Raw genomic sequence first — 26,915 nt, 5'->3', positions numbered from 1 at the left:
CCATGAGGGCTGTACTCTCTTGTATAGCAAGAAATTTTACCTAGGCTATCTGAAATAATTACTGCTCCCAATGATCCACCCTGTGCCTCTGAATGGCTGAACATGAGGTAAAATATTGCTGAATGTCACAGTTTACAGCCTGGCAACTTCCATTTATTTTAGCATGCTGGATTGTAAACTGGTGCTTTAGGAGCTGCGCACAACTGTCCTGAGGTAGTATCTTGCCAGATAAGATCCTCTGGATTGCTGGGTCTAGTCTGATTGAACTGGAAGGAGGCTGCAGGCGTGATGCTCTTTTGCCTCTGGAGACTTGAATCTCTTCAGTCTTCAGGCCGTGTTACAAGGCCTGTGTGCCTCAGCCTTAGCCTGGCCAGGGTGGAAGCTAGCTCAGGGATTTTGCTGAGGGCAGGGAAAGGAAGGAAAGGTGTCCTATGTGTTCCCAAACCTCCTCAGAGTCTTGGAGCACAAGAGAGACATTTTATAATGCAAGTTGAATCAGTTCTGATGGTCTTTCCTAATTAGTTACATCAGAAAGGCCAAAGATCTTTACTTCTTTTACTGAATTTTTTTTTTCTTTCTCCCCCCCCCGCCCTTTTGTCTTGTTTTCAGTTCACCCGTCTGCATCTGGTCTTGCCCAGGCAGCTGCTGCTCTATTTGTATGTTCCCTGGGGGAGCTCTGGTGCTCCTTTAAGATCTCCTGTTGCTTTGGGAATTCACCTTTTAGACATGGTGCTTCATTAGCCTCTTTCATTTATTTAGTACTGTGAGAAAAGATTTCCCCTCCCAAAAAGCAGAAGAACAAGTTTCCAGCAGCATCTGCTTAAGAGAAGAGCGTCTCTATGTAAATAGAGCAGGTTTAAAAACCTCCTGCTATTGGCAAAGGAGTGGCTGGGGAGTTTTTGAAGGAATATTGTTCGACTGAGTTGGCACTAGGAGGCCCTTTGGAGGCGAGGGCTGAAGAATTTTCCCCCGCTCTTTCTCGCCCAAGGAAGGCTTGCACGCCAGCGAGTGGCCGCACCGCCCCTGTGCACTGTTGTCCTCCTCCCCTGCCTTGGTCTCACCACAGTCGCTCCTTTTTGTTGCTGCTCATTAGAGAAAAAGAGCCGTTCGGGATTTTTCAACCCATTGGGTCCTGCATTTCCTCATGTTTGCCGCCCCTCTCCCCTGCCGGGCGTTGTGGGAGAGTCGTCCCCTCTGCAGGCGATGGTGGGAACGGCCCTGGCCTCACTTATCACCAGTGACAAATCAATGGCAGCCTTCAGAAAGCTGGCCCCCAGGGTCCCGCTCGGCCCAGCTCTGGAGCAGTGGGAGGCTTCCCTGGCGGATAAAGGACTCCTTGCAGCTCTGACTTGTTGCCTTAAATCTAACTGAGGAAACCTTTTCATTCTCTTCAGCAGCAGCCCCCTCCCCTCTCGATTTGTCTTGGGGAAGGTGGCGGCTGGTGGAAGGGGGGCACTTGGGGAGGCGGGTGAGATGGGAGAGGGGAAGCATTGGGGTTTGTAATGGTTTTTCTGTTTCCCTTTCACAATAGTCTGGCTAGTGCATGCAGAGCTGGGCTCACAAAGCCTCCCCGAAGCGCCTGGAGTCCCGCAGGGCTCCTCACAGTGCAAGTTTGCTGTGTGTATTCCTACCAACAATACAGCTGGGCCCAGCAACAGGCTCCAGCTTTGGGCAAATATTTCTACAGCTTTTCCTTAATCGCTTTTGAGGGGAGGAGGGTGAGATGGGTTTGGGATGTGGAGGGGGGAAAGAAAATTTGTGTATGCGAGGGAGGGGAAAATAGAGATGGGTGGAGGGATTTACCTCTGGCTTCTGCGGTCTAGGCTTCTAAAGGGAGGCTTTGTCAGGATTCAGCATCCACGATAAAGCTAGAGTGGGTTTTGGGGGCATCAATGTTGGATCTGAGGGAGGAGGAAGATTTAGGCAGACAACACATAAAGGTTTGGGCTCAGCCAGTCTCCTTTTTTTTGTTTTTCTTTTAGTAGGAGACATTAGCTGACAAGCCCTTTCTGGGTGGTTTTATCCAAAGTGTTGGTGTAGGCTGAAAGCGCGGCCTTTTCTTGTGTGAAGTATGTCTAGCTTATTTCTGCTGAACTGTTCTGTATGTTTTTATGCTTGACTTAATGTTCCCTCTTCTACGTGTGAATTATCTCTCAATTTCTAGTTTATTTCATCTGGGTCCCAGCTCCAGATGTGGAAGAAATCAGAGAAGTGATATGTCTTTAAAGCAAACTATTGCAACTTGACTGTCAGATAGGTTTTGGCCTTGGGAGTTCCTTGAGCCCACTGCTGTAGTCCTGGGATAGTCAGGTAAGCTCATATCTATGTGCTGGTTCTGTCCCCCATTTCTGAAGCTGCAGTGGAGATACCTAAACAGCATGAAACTGCTTGATTGTGTCAAGAAGAGATCATATGAGCCCACTGCTCCCTCACTTTATAGGGAAAAAGCAACCAGGCCACCTCCTTTAAACAGTCCTTTCCGTCCCTGCAGGGGCTGGCAGCAAGCTTGGCATGCCCACAGTTTGGGGCTAAATTCGTACATTGGCTAAGCTGTGTTGCATGCATTATTTGCTGTGTATTAAAGATTCAAATGTCTTCTTAGACCTGATGCTCTTGTTATATAGGGATGATGCCAGAAGCATCATCCTTATTCCAGATGTATGATGTCAGAAATTAAATTTAGGCAGGAGATGCTTACCTGTGTCAGTATTTTCCCAGAGCAGCGAGTACTGTTGCTCTAAGGTCTGAGGCTTTAAGCTGAGCATAACTAGGGGCTGCACGTAGGGAGGCTGGACTTCCTGAACTCTCTGTCCAAGGCATGGCTCATCTTCCATTTCCAGTCAGTAAAATTCCAGCAAAATTTCCAAATTGAATACAGTTTCCAAGTGATCAGAATTTAGTAAGTAAAGGCTTACTCTGTGTCAGCATGTGGGAGAATGTGCAGGGAAGGCAAGACTGCTGTGCTATGATAAAGCTCACAATAAAGGTCTTAGCATGGATATAGCCAATGCTTTTAAATAAGGGACCTCCTTGCCTCTCATTTGGAGATGAAGGTAGAAGAGTCCTTCTTTGTAGGAAGAAATTACTAATATGCCAAATACAGACCTGAGTCAAAAGAATGTACATAACTATGGAGATTTTTAAGTATCCTCATCCTCACTGGCATCTGGTGACTGCCCTTTCCTTCTATATTGTTCATGATACATTTGCAGAAGCATTCTATCCTTAGAGCACCATAACTACAAGTGAGGCAAAGTTTGTAGGGAGGGAGAACAACTTCAGTTAGACTATCTAATATGGCTGGAAAAACAGATGAGCTTTTGGGAGCAGTTTCTCCTGAGAACTAAAATAGAAGCCTAAGTCTTTAAGTGCAAATTGAGAACAGTTGCTTTGAGTTCAGCTTGACTGTGTTAATGAATTAGAAATTCAAGAGAAGGTTCCCAATACCTCTGAAGCAGAAGAGGATAATGTGTAGGAAAGGAGTGGTGCCATAGGGGCCAAGGCTACCCCAATCCCTGCTTGATTTTCTTTTCAGTTGATTAAAGTCTGACCAATTTCTAACTATCCAGGCTGAAACTTGAGGGAGAGAGAGAAGAGTTTCTGCTTAAATCTGTCTGTGAAACTTCATTTAGAAATGATTCAGTGAGTTTGGAGAATAAAGATAGAGGGAAAATGCTTCCCCCCACCATGTATAAAATTTTGCCATAGTACAGAAAAGCTCGAGAATGTTTAAGCCTCTCATGCTCCAGAAAAACTAAAAAGCAGCAGGGGCTTAGAGTCTTTCATTTCTCTGAAATTCACCCATGTGTGGTGGAGTTGTAAATATTTGAAAATTGATACTTGTATGTGCTGAGTAGGAGTTAAAAAGCCTGACAGCAGAAGCCTCTCTGACTCTCTCTGCAATGGACATTGACTATCCAGTGGCAGGCTTGAATTGAACAGGAGCTCTGCTCCAATTATTCCCCCAAGCGAAGGGTTGCAGAGGAACTGTAGTCTAGATAATGACTTCTGAGATGCTCCCCTCTGGCTTGAGTGCTCCTTTGCTGGCCTACAGGCAGTGAGGAAGAGGAGAAGGCAGCTGCAGTAGCCGATTTGTGTGTGCAGCATTGAAGATTGTGTTGCAATGCAAGAAATAACATGGAGTCCCCTATGGAGCCGAGTCTGTCATCCCACAAGGCCGTAAAGCAAGTGCGCAAAAACAGTGCAGGTGTGTGATGCCAAATACTGAATGATACAGCCTGTCTGCCTGTTCAGATTCTTCCAGGTAATTTTGAAGGGTTAATGTTTTGCTAACTCTTTTCCATCTGGATCACTTAGCTGCTCTTTTGCAATCAGCTTGCACCTGGCTTAAACTTGGGTATGTGTGCTCAGTGGGAATAGAGAGAAAGGTGACTGTGTTTGCACCTGCTTTGGATCAGGTTTGAATTTCTGGGCATTTGGGGGGGAAGGGGGGCGGGGAAGGAAGAGAAGAGTTTAGGAAGAGAATAGCAGAAGATAATTGGGAAGTAGGGAAGCTTGTCAAGAGACAGAAAAGGGATGAGTGAAAGTGGGCAGGTGGAAGGAGGGCTCCGGGTAGCAGGTGTGAGATGGGAGACACTGCCTTGTGCTCTCTTTTCCTACACCTAGCCTGTCCCTCTTGTTCCCAACTCCCACTTCTCCGTAGCGACTTGCCCACAAAGCAACTTGTGTCTCTCAAGTTCTTTTCTGTTACTTGTCCTTTTTCTTAGAAAAAAGGGACTTGCAAGTTTGAGAGGCCTGAGGCTGACCTGTTTGGCACAGTGTTTTACTTTCATACCACCTGCGTTGCTCCCCTTTCCTTCTGTTGTGTTTTACGAGCATCCAACAGTTCTGCAAACCATTCCTTGGCTCTTCAGGTTGGACACCTAGGAACAGAGGTTTCTGGCTTGGGACTCTGGCTGTCAGATCTATAAAATGGAGCTGATGAAACCATTCACAGCAGTAAGATGTGAAGACAAATGAATCTGTGTTTATGGACTGCTTGACTGTTACGGTGATGAATACCATATAATACTTTTACATTCAGTTCAGGACTTTGTGCTGCAAGTAATGTGGGAATTGCGTGGTGTCATAAAGTGCAAAAGGGGCCTGTTAAAGGCTGTGCAGGTGAATTTAATTCTGGGATTTTGTTAAAGCTTTTTTTAACTTGCTTATAGTAGATTTTAAATGTCCTGTGTAATCAATAGCAGCTGGATTTATTTTCTTCTGAAGCGTGCTGAATAAGATACTATCTTTGCCAGACTGTTGCTCAGTTCTGCATACCAGGAAGCAACCCTTTTAAATTCACACCTGTAAAAGTAAATGTACTAAAATCTTCCAGGTTCTGTAACACTAGACCTGGTCCCTTGTTTCCCTTCAATGGAGAGAGAGCTGGTGTTGGGGAGTCGCGGTGTGTCTCTTAGCGTGCTGTTTACTGCTGCCTCTGTGGTTAACCTGTTCCTCATGGACCACTCAGTGGTGCCTAATTTCTTACACTGACACATTTCCTGCTCTGTTGGGGAATATGGGTGTGTGTGTGTATGTGTGTGTATAGATACGTATATACTATAATATTATTTTTTCCTTTGAGTTGTCCTATAGCATCTCCTTCCTACTTCTGCTCCTTCAGGAAGAGGAGATCCAAGTCTCTCCTAACACTACGCTTGCAGCCTCTTGTAGCCTCTTTTGACCCATTCCCTGGTGAATGAGTGTCGAGTAAAGGCCACAGGTCTGTACACGAAAAACACAGGGAACATGAGTTGAGATCCATGTTAATTTCCCCCCGGAAACTGCCTCGCTGTAATTACAGTTCCAACATCCTCCAGAAGAAAAGGGCCCTGTCCCCCCTGCAGCCCCCCTGGCAAATTCGATGCTCCTTGCAGCAGGGAAACCAGGCGTGGAGCGGAGCAGGTCAGCTGGGGCCTGAGAACGCTCCCCTTCTGTGTCTTCATTGCAGGAGGGGGATGGGGGCTGTTCCTCTCCCCAACCCCCTTCTTGCCCCTTCCCCCAAATCTCCCAAGTAAATACAATTTTATTTTATTATATTGCTGCCGATCTGCTGTTGTTTTTCGTACAAAAAAGGTGGAAGGGGCAAGAAGGAACGAAAGAGTCTGGCGACAGGAAGAGATGAATTGCTGAAGAATGACACTGGCAGGGACTATTGTTCATTTTAACGCTGGAGCAGGAGCAGAGAGAAACGTTCACACGCCATTCTTGGGCATCCTGCTGGGCAGGCTAGGAAAGGGGCATTCCAGCTGGTCATGAGATTTGGCTGGACAGACTGAATTGGGCTGAATAGAGTGCTCGCCGTTTTTTATTATTATTTTTTTTTTTTCTTATAAAGAAACCCACTGATTAATTGCAATGGAACCCGATTAAAGGGAGAATCTGAAACCCACATAGACATTACAGGCATAAAGCTGTCAGCCTACCAGCATGTGATAACTGGGCCTTAACCCTTTACAAGGCTCATGGGGGAGGGGGATGCTCACCAGAGTCAGCATTGCCCAGTCTGTGTTTACATGTTTGTGTGAGACAGGACTTCTGTCATTTGGGGAAGGAGTTGTGTGCACAGCAGGAGACCTGTAAACAGACTGTAGCTCATGAAAGACAAGTGCCTGAAGAATGAAAATAAGGTTTAGGGACGTTTTGTTCGTGGAGAGGTTGTATGGGGATTTGCTCAAACGTTGCTGGCTATATTTTAATAGTTTTGCAGGATTTAGCAGCCCTTGTCCATATCTGTCTCTTGTTCTGTGCAATCCTGAATATGACAGTAGGAAAAAATATGTGAAGAAACCTGTAAAGTTCCACAGACTCCTTGTGAATTGCTGCAAACGAACTTGGTAGAAACATGAATACCCCTGTGGTGGATATAACATAAAAAACTGGGTAAGTATTTAAAAGAATGCTGTAATCTGTGTGAGAAGAAAGCTGTAGTTCAGCTGAACTTGTGGACTGATGTGGAGACTGAAAGCGGATGGACAACTTGGACATACATGATCTCAGCAGTGATAGGATGGAATTTCAAGATGCTTAGAAACCCCTTTCTATGAGTGAAAACTCTCATTTTTATTATATATTGGTTTAATTTCGAATGTGCGGAAAAAAAAAAGTCCATGTTGTAATACTTCTGGTTTTCTTTAACCCATTTTTTTCCTCAGCTGATTTAGTGTCTGGACGTGGTTGAATGCCCTCTGCTCATTGTCTTGCTTCTTTAAGATCATGTTTTTAGTTTGCTTCTTCTGTTGAGAAGCACAGATGATTTATTCAAATAGACCCTTCAAGCTTTGAAAGGGGTCTCTGTCTTGCAGTGTGAGGAGATTGGGGGGGGGGGATTGTAAAACCAGCTCCCCAGCAGTGTTCAGCTTCAAGTGTGACACAGTAAAGGATGGCACGTAAGATCTCTAAGTATGCTCTCCAATTGTTTTATCCTGTTCTATAGCACCCTGTGCACATGTGCTCCCACTGGCTCGGAAATGTTTCCTTAGAGAGGTGGAAAGAGCAGAGATACAGTTGGAGCAAACAGAGGTCCTTTGCGGGCCCTGGGAAGATGACAGAGGGATTGTTTTTTGCTAGCTAAAGCTGCTCGTTCTTTCCAGTTCATCTCTCCAAGTAAGAAGCAATTGTGGAGGCAGTAGGAGCTTGCCGAGATGAAAGTTGCTGATCTTCCTTTTTCTTGTCCTATATCTCTGGTTACTTCCATCAGAAGCTACCAATGCTGCCAGGTTGTGCCCTCACTGGCTTGGCTTCACAGGAAGCAACTGTCAAGTGGGAGAGTCTTCATGCTCAGTTCCTTCCTGTTGGGAAAAGGAGAGGAAAAAAAGGTAAAAATGGGAATATCTTTAAACTATCTCTGCATAGACATTTGTATTAGATTGAGTGTTTGAGTATTCAAGGGAAGAAGGGCATTGTGCTAAGTCCCTACAATTCATCAGTAAAATGGAGAACAGCATGAACAGACAGGGTCTTGCACTGTTTTCACTGCATCCTCTTCATGAAAAGAGACCCTGCTGCAAGAGCTGCTCCTGCAGGCAGCTGTGTATCACTCCCTCCGAGAAGATGGGATCTGTTGAGATCCCAGCCAAGGAGGTGGGAAATATGTCTGCTCTTAGCTGACCAAGGATGAGCACGTTTCACGGTAACTCAGCATTGACGTAGCCAAGGAGTCAGGAATAACAGAGTTTCCTCAGATTCTTATTCTGTATTTTGACTGTGGAGAGAGAAAGGTAGGTGAGAATCACTGTAGTTGCAAAAAAACCTATGACCAAATGGGACCTAGAAAGTCTGCTGTTCAAGCAGCTAAGTGCAGGGGTTGGACGGGGGAGTCACTTCCGCACAAAAATCTTCATATTTGTTGCTCGCTTCCCATTTCTTGCTTCTTGTTTCTGTTTCTTCTGTTTGTTTGTGGCTTCCCCTCCTTCCTCCCTGCCACCTACTAGTCCTGCTGTAGTCCTTTCCTGCAGCTCTGTTAACGTTTAACAAATTTCCCTACAGTTCCTATGTTTCTTTTGGCTGTAGCTCAAGGCAAACTCCCCAGATCCAAAACTAATTTAGGGCTCTGAGCAACAGTAGCATTTAAATGTTGGCTTTGTGCCATCAGGCGGGCAGCCTCTTCACTGAGAAGAAATCCAATTCCAGTGTTTATTAGATCAACAGTGGCCTCAGGGCTGGACTTACTTTAATGTTGGTCTTTTAATAATTGTAAGGCTAATACAGGAACTTTGGACCCCCAGGAGGGTCTCAGGAGCCTGGCTCTGACCTTTTTTTTGGGAAGCAGGACTTCGATCCAACTTAATTTGGGTTGGGGAACAGACTGGTGAAGTGGAGCAGAAGGTGTTATTTTGACTTCCCAAGCAGCATGTGTAAATCCTTCCACGTTTGTGCAATTGTGACTTTGATTTCCTGCAAGTTTGTTTTAACGAGCTCTCTGGGGTAAGGAGGTAGGTAGGGCAGGGCAAATTGTGCCCTGGTTAAGAAGTGGACTGGGACCGGGTAGGATCTGCATTAATTTCTCAGTTTGGCCACAAGCTCTTTGGGAAGTCACTTAGGGCTCGGGTTTCCAAGCATGAAGAGTGCCTGTGGTGGGAGGTATGAGTACTTTGTAATACTGAGAGTCAGGTCTAAATCTCTTTGGCCAGATGTGTAATGATAGTTCAATGTCTAATTTTCCACTGATTTTAAATTACTTAGGCACTCAAATACTCACAGATCTGTGCTGTTGGGCTTCCATTTTCTGCTTCTGAATTGATGATAATACTTCCCAGCTTTTAAGAGGTGTTGAAATCATTCATTAGTAGAAGAAGGCACTCTGACACTAGGAGTGGAGGCCACACGCATACCTACAAAGGTATGGTTCCATAATTAGGCCATTTTGCTTTTTGTGCATCTTCCTCCCCCTGCCTCAGTGCTGTTGCTATTATTTCACTGAAGGTGAAAGTGAAACCCAGTGTGAACAGTATGAAATTGGCTGTAAGGGATCCTCTGGTGCTTTTCACTATTGTGGTTAATTTTTCTGGGGTGTGAGTATGAATGAACTGTGGAGTTTGCGGGTTTGTAAAGGCAGCAACTGAGACTTCCAGTTGAAGCAAAGGAAGAGTTTTGTGACCACTTTCTAAGTGTTGCAAAGGAGTCTGAAGTCCAGGTGCTGTGAGAGGTGTAGGTTGGTGCTTTGTAAGCTGCCTAGAAAGCAAACAAATGTGGGTGGGCTGAATAGGGGCTGATGTACAGCGTGGCTGCCATGCAGTAACCCCAACACTGACGGTTGTTGTTTTTCCTGTTGGCAAGTCTATTGGAAAGAACTTATCCCATCTGAGCCCATAAAACATGTTTGTGTTAAGCTTGTGTTTTTGAGTACACGTGTGCGTGTATATATGTGTGTGTGTGTGTGTGTATTAAAAAAATGTTACTGGTAAAGGTTTCTTTTTTACTTTTAAGTTAATCCAGTTCTCTGGTAGGCAGCACAGTTGCTGTGATGTCTCTGTGGTTGTGTGGTACCTCTCTCTTTGCCAGGCCCAACCCTGTTCTTCCAGCTCAGTCTGGACAGTTAATAATTGCCCCTTTGCTGCTTATCCTCTGAGGGCAACATAATATCATGTGTGGGGTTATTTTTTAGAAAACGACATACAGAACAACTCTCTTTGTCCCAAGATAGCTCCGTTTATCTTGTGGTTTGTGCTTTTGAAGTCCTCCTGCCTGTGGGATGGCAAAAACGAGCTTCTGCCTCCTTATTGCCGCAAAACCACACGGCGTATCCTACCCCTTCCCTGGAGAACTCCTCTGCTAAGCAGAGCTGTTGTGGTTGGCTTCCCAGTCTCTCGTGTGGCAGAGAGCTGGAAAGCTACAAAGCTCAGATGCTCCACCGCTAACATGATGGCCTCTTTATAGAAGACCAAAATAAACTCCTTAAAATGAGCCTGTAGAAGAACAGTCTCTGTCTTGTCCAGGAACCTGGCCTTTTCTGTACTGTGCCATAATGATGGGAAGAATCTAACTGCAGCCCACAAAAGCCAAAATGGGCTTTTTTGGAGGCAGAACTTGTCTCCATGCTCTGTGTGCCTGGACAACAGCAGTCCAGCTAGAACATTAGGTTCCCTGAAAAGGAGGACTTTACAATGCTTGCATTTTTATCTCCTGAAAAGAAGTGTATGACTATCCATGTTGATGTGTTCTGGGACTGATCAAGACAGAGGAACTTGGCTTTTGTCTTGAATAGGTTAAATGAACAAAAGAATGTTGTGCGTTCTAGTTTTGGAGAAAAGTTGGGCATATGTTCTGAAGGGCAGAATGTCCTTACAGCTGGTCCAGTGTCTGGAGTATCTGAAAGATGGAAGAGGCTGGCTGATAATTTCCTGTGGGACAAACTTACTTAGCATATTTCAGAGACCCAATGCAGGGTGAAACCTTGAAGGCCAGGTCAAAAATGGCTTCTGAATGTGTTGTGAGCAAGGTTACGGGTGCTTTGTAAATCCAGAGAGCACTGGACAAGCACTGATGCGGTAATTAACAAAGATCATAAGTGGTGTGGGAGAGGAAGCTAAAAGCTCAAGAAGCTTCTGAATCTAAAGAGAATGGAGCCAATTTCTTGGAGAATCTATGGTAAGGAGGTGGCTGGATAGGATCCTTTGTCTTCTGAATGTTCCTAAGTACATTTGCCAGGCTTTAATCCTTGAAACTCAGATTGAAAAATACCACTTTTAGTTTTTCTTGGTTCCCTAAAGCCTCTGAGCGCTACTTTTCAAGCAAAGATGGCAGTAGTGCTTCCTCCTCTTAGCTGTCCTCTTTTGACCACTCCATTTTCCTTTCCCCCCACCCTGAGACAGGTTAGCTTCTTGTGACACTGCAGTTAAACAGGTGCAGTTTACAGACAGTAAATTAAAAAAAATTGCCATTAATTTCAGTTTTCCTTAATGCTGTGACCTGTGACTGGTTCTTCAGTAGCCTCTGCCAGAGTTGGAGGCCATTACTGTTCGAGAGTATATGCAGACAGGAAGATGTATAGCTATCCTATGTGAAACTGAAAACCGAGTGGGTTTTTCTTTGCTCATTTTTTAGCTCGAGTCAGGTTGAGTTAGTCCATGCACAGTGAGATGACAGCTATGTCTTTCTCAGCTGTTAAGCAAGGGATTCAGTGAAATCCCAAAGACGCTCGCAGCTTGGAAGAGGACATGACAGGAATGGGAGCAGAACCAGAATGAATGTTGGAAAAGTACTGAAAATTTGTTTGCCTTAAAAGTTAATACTTGGGTTACTTAAACTAAGGGAAGTGAAGTAGAAGAGGGAGGAATGCATGGATGCAAATTAAACCTTTGTTTTCTCATATTGCTGTTATGAGTGACAGATGCCAGGCTGTTTTTTATTAGGTGTTGTAGGCTGCTTGCATTCATCTCCACTCAGTGAAGGGGGAGGACTGCAAAGCTTCAGAATTTCCAAAATAGCTCTGAAGTTCTGATTCTTCCAGGTCATTTCCCAGAAGTGACGGAGCATATCCTTGCTGTGAGTGTAGTAAACCTTGGGTGCTCCTGTAGCTGAGGTAATGTAAGGCTCACTGGAGGATAATTGCTTCAAGTATTTACTTTGCTGCTTTTGCTGACTTTTGCAGGTGGATTGCAGCTCTGTGCTTTTGTGATCTACTGCCACTAAAACCCAAGTTAGCTAGTTTAAAGCTAACTTGAGTAGATGTACGGTACACTTGAGGGACAGCAGCGATTGAAGCAAACCTTTCAGAAAACACTATCGCAGCAAGAGCAGGAGTCTGTTCCTAGGGACTTGGTGAGAGACTCCTTTGCCCAAATTCTTCCTTCTGAAGGCTGTAAGTGGCAGCATTTGATTAAAGTGGTGCTTTGCCTTTAGGAGAGTAGATGTACTTTGGTTGTCCAAAATTTTAAAAACATGGCTATAGTTCTCATAGCTGCCCCAAATTTATACATCAACTGCTGTCACAGAAATATCCTCTTAAGATGTATATGAATCAAAGCTGCTTAGGCTTTTCCTTTTGGACCGTTCCTTGTATTCTCCAACAAATGTCAGTGGTGCTCTTATGTCTTGTGCCTCTTTCCCTTTGTTTCCTCATTTTAATTTATTTGCAGAAGAGAAGGATGAGAGAAATCCATCTGTCTATGAAGTAATGGAAAAGTTAGAGGAAAGCTTATGGAACTTAAAATACCAATGTTTTCTGTACTGTAACTGGGAAAACAAACTCCAGTGTTTCACTAGTCCTGATCAGTGTCGCTTATCTCCATGAACTTTGGTATAGTAGAAGGATTTCTGACTGCTCAATGAGCTTTGTTCTCAAGAGCTGTCATGCTAGTGAAACTCTTTGGTGACTAGAGTAGGGGAAATACATCAAAAGTACATTTTTCCTATGGGTTATCTATTTAAAACAGTAGGTTGCTTCTCTGGCTGGCACTAAGCAATTGTCTGGTATCGTGAAGGTCTCCTGGTAACATTTCTGCTGTTGTGACATTGTTTTCTAAATTTTAGAGTCTACAGTACTGTATCATTCATGATAAATGAGCAGTAAATTGTTCACAACCCTTATGGGACAGGAAAGGATAGAGGTTGTTAGTGTGTGGTTTTAAAAAAAAAAATACAGTGAAAGAAATGGAAAGTTATGTGTCTCATGTTGCTGAGGTGACTAATTCTTGCAAAGCATGATGTAGGCTTGAGGTAGTATTTTAAAGTGTTTGTCTAGCATGTGTGTATTCTGAAAGGGATTGAGTCACGTAGTTCTGCCTGCCAGGCCCTGGTGGTCCAGCTAAACATTCACACACTGTTCTAGAGCAGATTGTGATAATTCTGAATGATGTTATGCAGCAGCAACCTTTTATTATTCTGTCTGTTTCTGAGTGGTATTTTATTTCTCTTTAACGTGCTTGGGTGGAATGGTCCTGCATGACAAGTAATTTAGTGCTGTGGATGAGCACTTTATATCTGATATATCCCTTATATCTCTTATATCCCTTGGATTCTTCATTGTAGTTCTCTATTGACATGCAGTTGCACAGGAGCTTGCAGCTACGTAAGGAAATGCCCCTCCAGGCTAAAATCAGCAAAGCATGTTTCTTCAGGTATCACTCTGCACTTCATAATACAAGGCAGATGAAATGCTCTCTGCTTAAGAGAGAAAATTTACAGATAACGAAATGCCAAAGCTGAAGGGATGCTTTTAACAGTAACAGGAGGAAAAATTCACAAGGTGGGAAGCATACTGCTCTTGCTCCTTGGAATCCAAGCCTACATGTAGGAAAAATGAATTCGTCCACAGAGAAAATGTAAATACCTAGGATAATATGATTTAGGAGGCTGAATCTCTTCCAGGAGGGGCCTTGGAGGTGAAAAGCAGAATGGCAGAGATGGTATACTGCAGCTCATGACTTTCTGTGGTCTTTGTTTTACCAAGAATCTGTGAAGGTGAAAACAGATGCTCCCACTATCTAATGTTTTTGAACAGAATTGTAGAGAGAATGGGAGAACAGTCATCTTAAATTGTGATCTTTTGAAAGGCTCAAAGCCCTTTCTAAAAGATGTCTATTTCTATTGACATCGGACATGACACCTGAAGCAGGCTGATACGGTGCTTGGTTTCTTGGATGGCAGCAGTGATTGGCAGGCATGCAGAGCTACAGAACAATACCTGCATTTTTGACTTTCTCTGCTAGCTGCAAATGTTTGAGGAAGCCTTGTAGTTAGCGGAAGTGGGACATTTGCCATTTAATGGCAAGTAAATATGCAAAAAGCATCACAGTATGGTCACATTTCAGCCAAAAGGTCTGGAAACTAGAGTTGAGATGTTTTACCAGGTTCTTACAGAATAGCTCTGGTGTTACCAGGAAGGAGCTGCATAGGAATCTGAAGAGAGGGCCGGGGGAAAAAGTCACTCAGACACGACTTTCTCCTGTCTGACCTTGCCTGATAGAACTCCTCAGTCGCTTGGAAACAGTTGTTGTCTACCTGATACTTCTTGCCTGCCTTTGGATGGGGACTTTGGGCTGAGATTTTGATGTGTTTAATGAGCTTTGGTGGTTGAAAGATTCCTGTTTCTATACTGGGACTTAATGGGTTGTCCACCATGAGCTATTTCCATAGGCACCTGCAGGGTTGCTCAGGAAATGGGGGATAAATAAAAGTCCTATTTAGGAAAAAAAAAAAATGCACAGAATTGATAGTCATTGCCTTTTGTCTGATTTTGAGAACTAAATAGTTAGCAGGGGAAAAAAAAAAGCGACATTGGTTCAGGCTTCAAACAGAATCTGTTTGAAGTCTTGAGGGAGCAGTGTGCCATAACACACCTTTGATAAACATTTTATTGCTGTGGTTAGAATATGTTGTTTAGTTTCCCTGTATCAGCCTCAGTGTGGAACTCAATCTTATACCCCAGTTCTGCACAGGGAGAAAGTTTCTTCCTCCATGATGTGACGCTTACGCATATTTAGCCTGAAGTAGTTTTTTGGCTGCCATATCGTGTCATAACATAAACCAATGGCTAGCTTGTCTTTTATTATTGCTCCTTGATTTCTCCAGGCATTGCTGCATCCCAGATTTTTCTTTTCATTTGAGTAACTGTTTCAAATTATTTTCCACCAGATGCACTAGCTTTTAAAAAAATTTTTTTTGAAGATTGAATCTTAATTTCCTGCCCATAATTCTAATCTTCTAATATAAAGGTCCCTTTATATTATTTCTTTTTCCTCTGTGGTGTTTGTAGAATATTTCCTATTTTGGTATCTTTTGCAGGCTGCTTTAACATGATACTTATTCTCTTGTCCAGATCATTAATGAAGTTATTTAATGGGACTGGAGCTAATGCTGATCCCTATGATACCTACTAGACATCTCTACCCCCTGCAGCTTGACTTGCTGCCATTTCTCATTATCTTTTTTTTATGTTTCTTCAGCTGATGTTTTGATCTGTGTGTGCTGGTAGCCCAGCCAATTTGAATTAGTTTTGACTAGGATTTCATGGCAATAATATCGTCCCTTCAGCTGCACCTTCTGTTCAAAGACTCTGGATATATAGAAACACACATTAAACATTAAACCTTAATACGCTGTGCTGACTTAATAGCAGTGTCCCCACTTCTAGAGGGGGAGAAGTAATTTTGTCAAACGCTGTGGAAGATACGCATAGAGTTAAGACAAGTATCTAGAGACCTCGGTTGTAGTCACGTTATTTTTTGCAAGGTGTTTGTTCATGACTTGAAGGATTTGGGAGAAGGAACTAACAATTGCTTCTTGATCCTTGAGTCTTTTTATGTTCAAATCAAATCCTTCTTCAGTATTTTCAATAGTTGTTTCTATAAATGCTTTCCTATCCCCTGGGTGCAGGGTGAGGTTTTAAGTGGGGTGGGTAGTCTTTACTTCTGTGGGATCAGAATTGGGCCTCAGAGACTCAAGCCTGTTTTTAAAGGCCTCGTATCTATTAATCCATGGGGTGTTTCTGAAAATATGGCTTCTGGTCCAGTCTCACTCTACCTCATGCGTACACCCGTTGCACCAAACACTTAACTCAGTTTGCAGTTTTGTTGCACCCCTTATTTTCTTTAGGTCCTAGCTAGCAGACACCCTGTGGAATTTCTCTTCCTTATGCTTCCTCTTCCTTTTGGTCATATCAAGTGTAACATTTTTCAGGTCTAACCTGCATAGTTGTGCAATTTAATATGAGAACTGAAGGGTGGTTGTGCTTGATAATGTGCCTCTTCCTAGAACTTTGTTCAGCCTCATGTTTTAATGGAGAACCAGCTGGTTCAGGACTGAGGTATCCCTGCTTTTGCAAATTGAGAGGGGAACCTCTAAGCCTTGGAAACTTTCATCCTCACTTGGAGACTGCCAAAGTAGGCACAATACTGAACTACCAAAAAGATGTAACGTTTTCGACCTCTCTTCTCTGGTTGGTGTGGTTTTGTTGGTTTGGGTTTTTTCTTTCTTTTTTTTTTTTCTTTTTTTCTTTTTTCAACCTTACCACTATCACATTCTTCCTCAAACAAAACTGAAACAGTTCCGTTTAAAGCTTCAAAAACTTTTGGGTTGCTCTTCCTAGTGAGGTTAATTTTACTCTAGGCAGGCATCAAATACTTGGAGATGTGTGGGTACCCAGTTAGAACTGCTTCAGATACTTCCATAATGGGAGCAGAAAAAAAAGAGAAAACTGTTGGCTTTTATCAGCCTGTGGTGCCCCTTCTGACATCAGACTGTTCTGCTGTAATGTTGCCTTTGCGGTGTCTGCCAGCAGAGCTCTGGGCTTAAGCAATGGTCAGCAAATCCCTCTTCTAAAGCTGGATTAACTGTACTTTCCTTCAGTGGAAACTGCTATTTGGGTAAGAGAAAGGAATCCAAAATTTTCATTTTCCCTCAAGATAGGCAAGCAAAGAAAGCTGAGCTGCTTTGCTATAGAAACACTCAGGGAAATGCTGAAGAAGGAAAACGTATCAACTGAACTACATTTAAGGCCATTTAAAATGTCCAAGGTCTGTGCTCATCAAGGTGTGTGTGTGTGATGGGAATGCAAAAGTGAGCCTGGTCTGGAAGTGGAGAAAGAGAGAAAATGGTATCTGACACAGGCCTTCTAACAACAGGTGTGCAAGGTGTTAAAGAGGCTATTAAAGGCTATGCTACAGAATTCACTAATTTTAACCCCAAATAAACAATCAGATGCTCATGGGTTGTTAAAATACAGAAATAAGAAATGAAGTGCATCTGTTGAAGCCAGGGCAAAATATTCTGATGCTTAGTCCAAATTTGTTCAAAAATGCTTCTGTTGATAGCCTTCCACACTTTCTCTGGGGAAAAAAAAAATCACAGCCTTATGCCCATTACTATTAGGACTTTTTTTCTCTCATTTTCCTGTAAATTCCATTATTCATATTCCAGTTCTTCTAAACAGTCCTGGATTTTTTCCTCTCTGTCACTGTAACTGTCAAATATTTGTCCTATATTTTCACACCTGTTCAATATCCACTTATACCTTCTATCCTCTGCCAGGGATTTTTTAATATGGTAGGATTAAAATTATAAAAGCTGGTACTCTCATCTTTTTGGTTGTGTCTCTTGTAGTAATGAGGTTGCAGAAAGATCTCTGCCTTCCATCGAAGGTCTTCTGGAGGCCATGAAATGCAGAGTTCATGGAGGGGAAGGAACCCAGATCCATGTGTTACTCAGTCCTGGACCAAAAGAGTGATTGTTCTATCCAGAGGCTTCCGATTCTGAACTGAAAAGTCTGCAACTGTAAATCATGCCAAATATTTTCATAGTTCTGGGGTTTCTAAACCTGTTGATGCTATTTTCCTTGCAGTATAGGAGAACTAAATGGATACTTATCCATGGTTAGCTATGCTACCCTGTGTTACAGGTCATGCAGAATTGCAGGATGGCACAAGCAAACTGATAGCTGTGAATTTAATACTACTACTTCAAAACACAACAGTAAGAATTTCTGTGTTAGGATGAAGGGGAAAAGATGCAACTAACAGGGTGGTGTGGAGTGGAACAGTCTCTTACGTAGTCAGTTCTTGATACCTGGGAAGAAAGAAAATGTGGAAAGGCAGCACGGTGTTGACCACAGATGCCAGGATCTTTGGCAGTTGTTCACGCAGTATTCCTGGTCAACATCCATTTGAGGAAACTTCAGCCATGTTGGGGGACTGTGAGAAAATCCTTCTATTGCTGGAATGCTGCCAGGGCCTGAGAGAGCTGATGGACCCTGAAGAGTAGGAACATGTTCATCTCAACATAAGAAAGAAATCTTTTACAGTGAGAGCAATCATTCGCTGGAACTACCTCCCCAGGGACCTGGTAGAGTCCCTATCACTGTAGGTTTTCGAGATGCGACTGGACAGGGTGCTAGATAATCTCATGTAGGCTCCCTTTCCCGCAAAAGGTTGGACCAGGTGATCTTTTGAGGTCCTTTCCAACCTGGGCTGTTATATGATTCCATGTTGAGGCAACAGCCTGTAGAAGGTTGAATTGCCACAGAATAGTGGTAAGAGCTGCCATCTGTCATTATTTTTACTGAAGATAGAATTAGCATCTCTCCTTTTGGAAAAAAAGCATGCCATCAAGACTTAAAAGAAACAGTGTTTTCACTCTCCCCTAGAAATCTGCTGTCCCTAACAAAACAAAGGCTACAGAGTTCAGTTTGGTAATTATTCTGTCTACTTCAGCTTCCTTTGTAATGTCAGTGTTTCTGTGAATCTGTGGCAAATACAGGGCTGTTATGTAATAGCTCTGAGGGTTGCAAGTGACCTCGTCAACAAAATGAAGCTTTGTATATTAGGTTTTTCTTTATGGGCTATATTATTTGGCCTAATGAAGAGTTGCCAAGGGGGTGGGGGGAGGGAAGCAGAGTAACAACTTATTGTTTAAGCAACCCTGCCCACCCCCCCAAAAAAAGAGATGTGCAGAAATAACAGGATGGTTATTGACTTTTGCTTTTCAGCCAGAAATGACATAACTGTTTTGCCAATTTTAGACATAAAATTACAAAGATCCTAACTATCTTTTTAAGGGAATGTGTGTGTGTGTAGAACCCACCCTCCCTCAGGAGACATTTCATTTGTCAGATAAACTTGAAGATGGGAGGGTATTTGGAAGGAATCTGAAGAAACTGAGCATACCACACTAAATTTAAGGTGATGGCAGATGTTAAGTATGAGGCCTGTGTTTAGACTGACTTCCTGTTTGGTTACTGGGTCCTGCTGCTATCGCATCTGGCGAGAACCAAACCACAGACAGTGAAGATGATTTTTTGGTTGCTTGTACCCATGGGCAAGTGAGAGAGTAGGAAACTTAAGTGGTGGTGACATGAGGTATTGAGAGAGGCCAGGAAAGTTGAGTGATGTCAGCTCAGCACCTAGCAGTGCCTCTGTTTAGCTTCTGTGTATTGTTTTGTATGTATTGCATTGTTAAAATATGTTGGGTTTCTGCCTCCTGCGTAAGTGAAATGATTTTTGAACATAGAGGGTTGGTAAAATGTCCCAGCCTGCAGCGTGATGAGAAGTTTTAGGAAAAACGTTTGTCATGGCTAAGCCCAGAGGTACCTCTCATTGTTCCTGCTCCAGAAGAATGTGCGGAAGTGTAAGTAGATATGTCTGCTTTGATTGTCGGTCCAGTTGCCTGAACCGCAAGTGCTGACTTCCGTCCTGTTCCTGGACCCCGACTAACAGGGATTGAAACGTGACACTGGAGGCTTATGTTCCACCCTAACGCGCGCTTGGTTAGTCTTCTGTCTCATGCTCCCTGTGTTTAATGAGAGCTCAACGTTAAAGAGTAAGTCTTCCATTGAGGTTTCTTGCACCAAATGCACTACTTCCGCTTGTCTTTGAGGGAATTTGAGAAAACATGCTTCTCATCCTTACCCTTTCTGGCCCTCTACTGTTACAGATACAGTTACAGGGTAATGTCACTGGAGCTCTGAGCACTGGGAAATAATCAAGGGACACCAAGGGTGAAATACTATCCACGTTGAAATCATTGAGAAAATTCCTGCTGTCTGCAAGGGGTCCCAGGTTTCATTCAATCTGTTTATTTTACTGGATAAAGACTGGTCTTACAGGATTGGTTCTTCTGATACTGTTTATAGGTTGGAATTAATGTGCTCTCTGAACAATAATGTGCTTTACTGGTCCAAGTGTAAGACTGGGGTAAATCATGGTTTATAAAATGCATCATTATACTGACTAGAAGGTTAGTTACCTGAAAGGTCACAAATCACAAAGCATTAGACTCGCAAAGGTCATAATTTGGATTAGTTAAGCAAAGCATGCTTACATAATAGTACTACAGATATAGGCTAGTGCATATGAGAGTGTGTTGGTGTCTGGGTCGTAACGTATTCTTCAGCTTCCAACAGTTTCTATAGCACGGTGGAAACACAAACCAGAGATGATTGAACATAGCAACTTTAATGAGGTGGGAAGAACAGATTTAATGTATGTATGTGTGTGTGTGTATAACCTGATATTAGTAGCAACTTCTGAAGATATCTGTGTGTTTGACAATACAGCAGATTAAGTTGCAGTTTGCAGATTGGGACAGCTGCACTAATTCTTTCTCTGCTGTTGCAGAGCTGTACCTCCATGCTGCTATTCAGGAGCTAAAATAACTCGCTTTTACTTTTTTCCCCCCAACTCTCTTATTTGTGCTTATCCAGAAATAAATTATTATTAAGTATATTCCCCTGGTTTAAGAATAGGTTGCCTTGGTGTTTGATCCTTTCCTGTTTGAGAAGCTACCCTAAGACATGGTGGAGCCTGGGCAAGATAGAGCCAGTCACTAGTACTTTTCGTATTTCTCTTTTTCTAGGGCTAAGGAGGATGATGATCATCTTGGTGTACTCCAACAGGAAGGGCTATTGGAGCTTAAAGTAGCTGGGATAAGTGCTTTGGGGTACTGTTGAGGATAATGGCAGAAAAATTGCTTTGGAAAAGGTGATTGAAACAGCAGCTACCTTGGATACAATATACAGCTAGTTCTGCCTTTCTGAATAGTGGTAGGCAACAGCAAAAGGTGGTTTGTCCTGAATTTCCTGTGCTGCCAGTTTGAAGGAACCTGTTTGATTTTTGGGGAGGTTTGTGGTTCTTCCGAATTTCCTTGTGTTTATTTCTAATAGTCGGATATGTTGCACAGATGATGCATTGCTTTTCCTTAGGGATGTCTGTGCTGCTTTTTTTGCCTTCTGACTCTACATCACCCACTTGCTGTCTTTTTGAGTCAGCCTTTGCCTTGGCCATACCTGGTAGGTCCTCTGAAGATGTGACCACTCTGCCCTCTTGCATTTGCCTTTCCTTCCTTCTGTTCCGTATTCACCTTATGTTCTTCCTACCTGTATCCCTTGTTACACCTCATATTGGCCGCTTTCTCTAGTATATACAGTAATACCTTGAGATGTACGTTTTCTACTAAATATTTTAAAGACAACTTGTAGCGGAGATGGGGAAAAGAATAAAAGGTTGTTACACTCATGGCAGTCTGTGAAGTGAGATCCCACAACCAATTTGGTTGGCCCAGTTCAGCAGCTTATGGATGTGCTTGGAAAATACTTTGTAGTGAGGCCTTGAAACCTGTGGTATACCTAGTGGGAACAGGCAGCAGAAGCTGGCAGAAACCGCCTCAGCCAGTTTTGTTGCGGAAGAAACTTCTCGTGGAGTTGTTCTTCAAGGAAGAAGTGCATCCCCTCTAAACTTAAATCTTAGCTTAAATTGCAGAAGTGGATGTCTTCTGTGGAGGGAATTGTGGTGTTGAGAGAGTTGCAGAAAAGTTACATCAAATTTTGCAGATACTACTTTTCTCAATTAGAATGGAAAATAAGGAAATTATGAAGCTTTTTTTTTTTTTTTTTTTTTTTTCCGCTTAGGTTGCTACAGCTCATGGTTCATCACAGATACACTAGATGTAACAGATGAGATCAAAAAGTCTGCAGATAGTTCAGGATGCATATAACTACCACTTGGGGCAGGTATCCCTCTGTACTTCTTTCCGTATGATCTATTGTTTAATCTGAGAGCTTTAGGTTTGTTTGAATTGCAGAAAGAAGGAACCATGCAAAAAGAATCCAGTCACAGACTAGCCTGAGGGGGTTGTTGACTGATAGAATAATCAGTTATTTAACAGTGATATTGATTATATAGATTGTCTAGATAACATCAGACAGACGTTCAGGCATGACCTTTTCCTTTTTGAGAGGTGGGCCATAGCCTGTTCTCTCTCAAGGCAGAGATTTATTAAGAGAATGTATGGGGTAATATCATAAATAGTTGCATTTGCTCAGGGGTGAGAGTCAAGAGTTGTGCAGAGTATTGTTCTGTAGCTGGGAGAGGGGAGAAGAGGGTTGAGAGCTCCTTAAGCTAACTTTAAGGCTGGAAAAAAATGTTCTTATCAGATTATGTATTGACATTTGGACTGCATTTTTTTTTTTTTTTGGTCAGTTTGTAGACTTGAAAATCCTCTTCTCTTGCTTTCATAAATGTCAGTTATGCACAGGATAATGTCACAGTTTAATCTCTACAGATAAATAAGAAAGGATTTTTTTTTTTTCTCTCACTGGAGTCTGAAACATCTAAAGCAGTGACCTGTAAAAGGTTTGCATCTAGAAAGTTCAGGGTCTGGTGAAGACCCCAGATAACTCTCTGAAGTAGAATCTTTGCTATCCCTTCTGTTGTGGTGTCAGAACAAAGTGGAGCAGCAGCAGCACTGTGCTCTGGGAGAAGACTGAGTTTGTAAAATAAAAAGGGTGTTCTGATACCTGGGATTCCTTGAACTCGATTGTGACTCGTGCTGAGTTATTTTTCAGCTAGCTGATTCCCAAGTCTCTTTTTGGCAGGTTGCTATTTGCTGTTGCCTTCAAATAGTCTCATTCCAGGAAACTGTGCATAGTACTTGATCTCCTGTTTCAAACAGTGTGAGGGGGGTGAATGTTTTCCTTTTTAGTAGAGTATGTGTTCATACATATAGTGTGTACATGGAGAAAAATTGTGATGTCACTTTGTATTTAATGCATTTATCCTAAAATAGACGGATCTCTTCAAATATCTTTTTTCTTTGTTCCTTTACAGGTGTTACAAGCAGCACTGAATGCTCCTGTGGACGTAATCATTTTACATGTGCTGTCAGTGCTTTTGGTGAATGCACATGCATCCCTGCTCAGTGGCAATGTGATGGAGACAACGACTGTGGGGACCACAGTGATGAAGATGGCTGCAGTAAGAATACCATTCTGGACTTGTGTTTGTGAAAACTGAATGCAGATGCTTCTCTGTTTTACAGGCACATCCTAGTTTTTGCATGACAAATGTTTAAGACTGTAGATGACATACTTTTGACTGACTTCAGTACTCAGAGTCTACCAGAGCCGGTGTCCACTGACATAAAGCACAGTGAAAGCCCAACTCTGCCTTTTGCAGCTTGTTTTAGATGGCTGTTGGAGGTGAATGTTTTAGAGGGAGAGGAGGGACAGAGAGAAGTACCTCTTTTTTTTTTTTCCCCACCCTTACAAAAGCACTATCTGTGAACTAAAGTATATGGTTTTGCTATAAATATTAATGGAAAATAAATAAGCAGTGTGAGGAAGTGTATTGAGGGCATCTGCCCTCTTCAGTAACATTCTAGTTTCTGTCCTGGCTGCCCTATGAAGGGAGGGAAAGGTAAGCACTGTAATCAACATTCATCGGCCTTGGCATCTGCTGAGAGAAGTCATCTTGCAGCTACTGTCTATCTGCGTAGTGTCAGCATCTGTGTAGCTGAGCCCAGCGAGGTGAGAACTGATGAGAAGTGCCACTCTTAGTGGGTTTAGCATGATATAGATGAATAGAGAAAAACTCTTTCCCTGGAGCCACAAGTAAGTTGCTTTCTTGCCTCATGTCTTTGGATTCCACAGACCGTGGTAGAATTGAAGGGTGGAAAAAAGGCCCAATTTCATGGAACTCCTTCCCTGAAAGTTTTCCTAGAGCTGAAGATTTAAGGCTCCTATCAATGAACACGATTGAGGAATTTATCTTTCTCTCTTGGATGTTTCTTTAGCGTTTCCTGGTTCCACTATTGACTGCTGTAAGGAAAGGAGCTTTCCTCATCTTTGAAATATTGTTTTGGAGAATCTCTTCTTCCTTAAGTGTGGGAGATCTCAACCCAGCTTCATGAAAATTTGTTTCCTTCTCACCTCTTGTTTCTTATAATTTTGCAAATAGTGAGCAACATGGAAGACCTCGGGTGAAAAGTGGGGTTTTGAAAAATAGATTACCTGCAAACGGAGGGGATCAGTGTTTGGTTTAAAGATGGTTAGTGAAAAGGTTATTGGGCAAGGAAGTGACCCTTAACTGGAGAAATCAAAGAAAGTGGAAGGAAAACCTCCATTTTCACATCCAGTGAAGAAAAGTGCGAATTTGAGAACTTACCATGTGCAAGAAAGAGGAGATGAGGATCTGGGAACTGAAGAAATAGTATTAAAATCTCAAAAGAGCAGGAGAGAGGAGGCTGTACTCAACTGTACAGGCTGAAGAAGGAGAGGTTGAGCAGGAATAAGGGGCTTGGGGAGGTAAGGCATATCCAATAACTGGTTTTGCTGGCTTCTTACTGAGCACAGACAAAGTTGGTGGGTTTTTTTTGTTTGTTTTGGTTTGGTTTGGTTTTTTTTTGGTGGGTTTTTGTGGGGTGGGGAGAGGAAGTTGGGGGTTGGTTGTTGGTTTTTTTTTTTATTTTGGGGGGATTTTTTTTTGGTGCATTGTTTTGGTTTTTTTGGGGGTGGGGTGTTTGTAAGGGGAAGCCATGCTTCACAAATCTATTGGAATGCTGTGAAAGAGTCAGTAATGATTTAGACGAGGTACTTGTTGATAAGGTCTACTTCGTACTTCAACAAAACCCAGCACCAAAGGTTTTTAAGCTAAGCAGGCATGGTAGGATTGGGGGCAGGAGGGATAAGACCTTCCATAGGAACTAGCCAGAGGTGGTTCAAAGCTAACAAGAGTTGCTTTTTCATACAACACATACTTAAGCTGTGGATCTCCTTGCCACAGAACATTGATTCTGAAATTTTAAACATTCTCAGAAAGCAATCTGACAAGTTTATGGATGTAAAATCCACTGAGGGCTGTTAAAGATGAATATGCCACCTCTTGTTCGGGAAGTCTTTGTTTCACAAATAGAGGCAGCTTTTGTCTTCTGAGGAAGAACGTTTACTTGCATGCTATGTTCTTACACTCTTCTCTTGGCATCTGCTGTTGCGTTGTGTCTCTCTCTGTGGCCTGGGCGAGAGGAACCTTTTGGTCTTGCACAGTAAAGCTGTGGTTGTGGTGTATCCCTAATATTTTAAGGAAATCTGGCCCGTATGGATTTGAATGGAAGCTGTGCAAACTAGGGAGTCATAGTGAACTGATCAATCTGCTGATCCTCTCAGGCACTGGAGGTTGGGAACTATATAAAGTAGAAGCAGACAACCAAGTGAGGAAGAGAATGTAGGAACTGGGTTTGACTTCTGCCTTCTTTAATTCACACTTTCTAACAAGACAAAGGGAGGAATAAGACTGAAGCAAAGGGAGCTGTCTAGAAAAGAGCACGTGTAAGATGGGAACGTTTAAACATCTCATTCAGAATACGACTTGTGCTGTAGGTCTCTGCAATTTAGTGAGAGAGGTAAGCTAGCATGTACAGAGAAGGACAGTAGATTTGACAAGATGGGAGGGGAAATAAAGAGCTGCATTTATACAGAGTAGAAAAGTGACTCAAGGGGAAGTACTAGAATCTGAGCTGCCTTTTTAAATATTGCATTGTAGTACAGTAAATACAAAGAGGAGAACTTTTTCAGCTGACAGCCAGAAGTCTGAGTGCAATTTAGTGAAAAGAAGAAAGCAAAAATGAAAGTTAAGCAGTGGGGCTAAGGACTCTATAGAAATGTTAAGTGCATGGCTTCAGCACACACATGCAAGGTTGCAGTGGAGGGGCCGTAGGAACATTTATTCCATTAAGCCTGCTGAATCTTGCTCTGAGAAGCTGTTCATTATGAGTCCAGGTATGTGATATTATTGTTAGCTTGTAAGAACTAGATCAACTCTACAGTGTAGGTTCGTGGTAGTTGTGCTATTTCCTATCTTGCCTAGCTATTATGGCATTGAAACTTTTTGCTAGAGCAGATCGCTTGCTAAATCCCTCTCTTGCATGGCATACGGGAGCCTTGTGAAGGTGTACTCATTTGTGGGGTTAACTTTCCATTTGATCTATTTGCTGATTGTGCCAAGCATAAAGAAGGCAGCAGGAGTGTAAGAGTAGGGGTGGGGTGTGGGCTCCTTGGAACAGCAACTCAAACTTTAAATCAATTTAAGCTTCTCACAAATCAGCACTGATGCTTGCACGTAGTACATGAGAACGGCCAGTTCACAGATTTTCTTTCCTTCCCCTGGCCACATGCATACAGTGTTCTGGTTGGAGTGAAATTTTGGACAACTTCTCTGTTTTGCACTCGATTTATTTTTTATTTATTGACTTATAACAGGTCTGAAATTAGTGAATTTCTTTTTAATACAAATAGTGAGCTGTAGGTTTGGATTGTCCTGATGAAGTCATCCTACAAGCCCCAGATATGTTATAGGCCTAGTTAAAAAATTAGTGAGATTCCTCAAAAACCATGGGACTAGTCTTCATGCTGGGCTGAGCCCAGTGGTTTGTTCTGACTCATGAACGTAAGTCTGTGCAACTACTTATATGTCCTCTTCTGAGATGCTAAAGCTGTTAGGATTCTTTTCCAGCGATGTATGGAAGTACAGCTCTTGAGTTTTAAAGACAGGAATTATAATATCATCAAGTAGATGTCTCTGATCAGAAGAGTGAACAGAAGCGATTGCAAGGAATCCCACATTTCCACTGGTCTGCTGCAAGCTAGTTTTACAGAGTTAGAGGATTTTCTTCTTTCTCCTGTGAGTGTCCTAACTTTCCAGAGGAATAAA

General features: G+C 42.7%; 1 protein-coding gene across 1 annotated transcript in view; it reads left to right on the top strand.

The window, feature by feature from the left end:
• LRP4 (LDL receptor related protein 4) overlaps positions 1-26,915 on the top strand; it is a gene marked incomplete at its 5' end in the record, with an annotated part of 82,538 nt that overhangs the window by 17,008 nt on the left and 38,615 nt on the right. The window contains one exon of the mRNA XM_082316776.1: positions 23,040-23,186. Coding sequence (XP_082172902.1) covers positions 23,040-23,186 — 147 coding nt within the window. The remainder of the gene's footprint in view (positions 1-23,039; positions 23,187-26,915) is intronic.

This window comes from Platalea leucorodia (genome assembly GCF_965183815.1).
Source record: "Platalea leucorodia genome assembly, chromosome: 7".
In the NCBI taxonomy this organism is placed as follows: Eukaryota; Metazoa; Chordata; class Aves; order Pelecaniformes; family Threskiornithidae; genus Platalea; species Platalea leucorodia.
This window is presented reverse-complemented; position numbering and strand designations above follow the sequence as displayed.